Source organism: Labrus mixtus, unplaced genomic scaffold (genome assembly GCF_963584025.1).
Source record: "Labrus mixtus unplaced genomic scaffold, fLabMix1.1 SCAFFOLD_57, whole genome shotgun sequence".
Classification (NCBI taxonomy): domain Eukaryota; kingdom Metazoa; phylum Chordata; class Actinopteri; order Labriformes; family Labridae; genus Labrus; species Labrus mixtus.
The window spans coordinates 161,336-163,835 of record NW_026870208.1 but is presented as its reverse complement, the minus strand read 5'-3'; the positions used below and the strand labels follow the sequence as shown (position 1 = coordinate 163,835).

At 42.2% G+C, this 2,500-nt stretch overlaps 1 protein-coding gene across 1 annotated transcript in view; it reads left to right on the top strand.

Annotated features, from left to right (window-relative positions):
* The window catches only part of LOC132967006 (semaphorin-4A), a 19,315-nt gene that overhangs the window by 12,337 nt on the left and 4,478 nt on the right, over window positions 1-2,500 (top strand). Inside the window, exons 7-11 of the mRNA XM_061033915.1 lie at window positions 1-73; window positions 173-354; window positions 938-1,073; window positions 1,593-1,782; window positions 1,904-2,019. The exon at window positions 1-73 is cut by the window's left edge and continues 55 nt beyond it. Of these exons, the coding sequence (XP_060889898.1) occupies window positions 1-73; window positions 173-354; window positions 938-1,073; window positions 1,593-1,782; window positions 1,904-2,019 (697 nt within the window). The remainder of the gene's footprint in view (window positions 74-172; window positions 355-937; window positions 1,074-1,592; window positions 1,783-1,903; window positions 2,020-2,500) is intronic.

Below are 2,500 nucleotides of genomic sequence, written 5' to 3'. Positions count from 1 at the left end.
CTTTAGCGAAGTTGGGAAAGAGTTCCGCTTTGTAGATGAGCTGCATATCGCCCGAGTTGCCCAAGTCTGCAAGGTGACAGTGAGCACAGAGAGGACTGCACAAGGTGATGATGTAGAAACTTACACTGGAGCGGTTACACTGAAGGTTTGTGTCCCTGTGTTGTCTTCACAGGATGATGTTGGTGGGCAGAGGACACTGCAGAGGAAGTGGACGTCCTTCGCCAAAGCCCCTCTGCTCTGTCAGTTGCCGAAACAGCTCCCCTTCAATGTGCTCCAGGATGTGTTCACCCTCCCACCACCAGAGGGCAACAACGCCTCAGACACTCTGTTCTACGGTGTCTTCACCTCACAGTGGTAGGGAGGAAAGATTAGACAAATAATTTACACGCTAACTCACCCAGCGTTAAGGTACTCCATTGCTGCAGAACGCCAACAGAGAAATCCTGATCCTAGCTAACAGGTCATCAAACTGGGACCTGGTACTGATCCTAGCTAACAGGTCATCAGACTGGGACCTGGTACTGATCCTAGCTAACAGGTCATCAAACTGGGACCTGGTACTGATCCTAGCTAACAGGTCATCAAACTGGGACCTGGTCCTGATCCTAGCTAACAGGTCATCAGACTGGGACCTGGTACTGATCCTAGCTAACAGGTCATCAAACTGGGACCTGGTACTGATCCTAGCTAACAGGTCATCAAACTGGGACCTGGTCCTGATCCTAGCTAACAGGTCAAAAAACATAAAATTAGCAACACCCTCTGTCAGGGTTCAGGTTGGTGTTAGGACTGAAGTGGTCGGGCAAAGACAATGTGCTGCTAAAACGTTTTGGACAGTAGTGATTCTAACTTGAAAACGTGGAGTCCACAGTTATGCTGAATAAAATATATTAAAACTTCAAACCTTTTCATTTCAGTTATTTCTGGTCTCTTTCAGGTCCTCAGTTCCAGAATCAGCTGTGTGTGTCTTTAAGCTTCAGGACATCAGAAACGTGTTCAGAGGGAAATACATGACCCTAAATACGCAGTCCATGCAGTGGAGTCAAAGACAGGGGAGACCAATCCAGAGAAAGGTCAGAAGGTCACATTATCAAAACCATGTTGTACAAAGACCGATTTAGTTCCCAAAATGGTTAAGGTTGTCTTTAGCTTTTATGTAAGTGTTTACATTTTTGTTTTCTTTATTTCATTTTGAGCTTTTAGTCCGCAAACCAAAACAAATCTTCTCAAGGGTTAAAAGCCAAAACCTCAACATGCAGATGGACACACAATCCAACAAACTGAAAACAAGAAGATTGCCAAAATAATAAAAAAATTCTAATTATAAACTGATATTTGTTATGAATGAAAGTCCTCTAAAGTGTGTTTTGCGTTAAGGCTTTTGAGTTTAATCAGGAAAATGTCGAAGAGACCAAAAGGCGAGAAATAACTGTTACAATGGAACAAAGGTAAAAGGTGTTCCTCAGGGTTTGATTCTTGGCCCGATTTTTTTTGTCTTAAATTTTCACTCTGGTTCTGTTTTATTAAAATAACAGATTAAACACTGTTGCACGCTGCTAACATGTGACTCTCCCTTATTGTTGTCCTGACAGTGTGGGCTTGAAACAGCTTCAGACACAGACTTAGAAGAGGTGAAGAACAGTTTCCTGACCAGTAGTAGTGTAAAACCGGTCGGAAATGCTCCGGTTATGGTTTCATCAGAGCAGCAGTACAGTCGTGTGGCTGCAATGAGGACACAGGCAGCTAACGGCAAACAGTACACGGTCCTTTTTCTTCTCACAGGTGAGACGTCTTACTGACGTTACCTTTGACATTCATAAAAAGTTTATAATGACGATGTGGTTATTTTGCTCATCAATCAAGTGTAAATAAGTTCATAATTGACTCTCTATCTGATGTCCAGATTCCGGATTTCTCCACAAAGTGGCTTTGTTCGATATGGGTACTCGGGTTGTGGAGGAGATTCAGGTCTTTACAGAACCTCAGCCCGTGAAAAGTCTCATCCTCTCCTCTGAAAAGGTAAACCTCACACCTTCAGGGTTAGACAAAACATTTAATAAAACAGTTCAATCAAACATTTGGGTTATTAGATGCTACTGTTAGTGAGATTGTTTGGATTTAAAGATCTTTTATTATGTAGAAACTTTGCTTTAATCTTGAGGTATCCATCCTGTTAATACAATGTCTGAAGTTTCATGAGGTCATTGCATTGTTGAAATCACTTTATCGCCATAGTACCGTCACCTCACAGGTTCATAGTTTGAACCTGTTGTTCAGGTAGGACTTTCAGGACATGATTCACTAAAGGAATATGCAGATGTTCTGCCCTCTAAACCTTTCAGATGAATCAACCATTATGCAGTTATTTGGAAGTCAAATTGTCCCAATTCTATATAAATCAGTGTCATTGTAAAAAGTGTCTGATTCACAAACAGTGCCGCTAACAGCCACGCACAGTTAGAGTGAAAAATGGTCATTTGCTGCGAGTTGGTGGTAACTG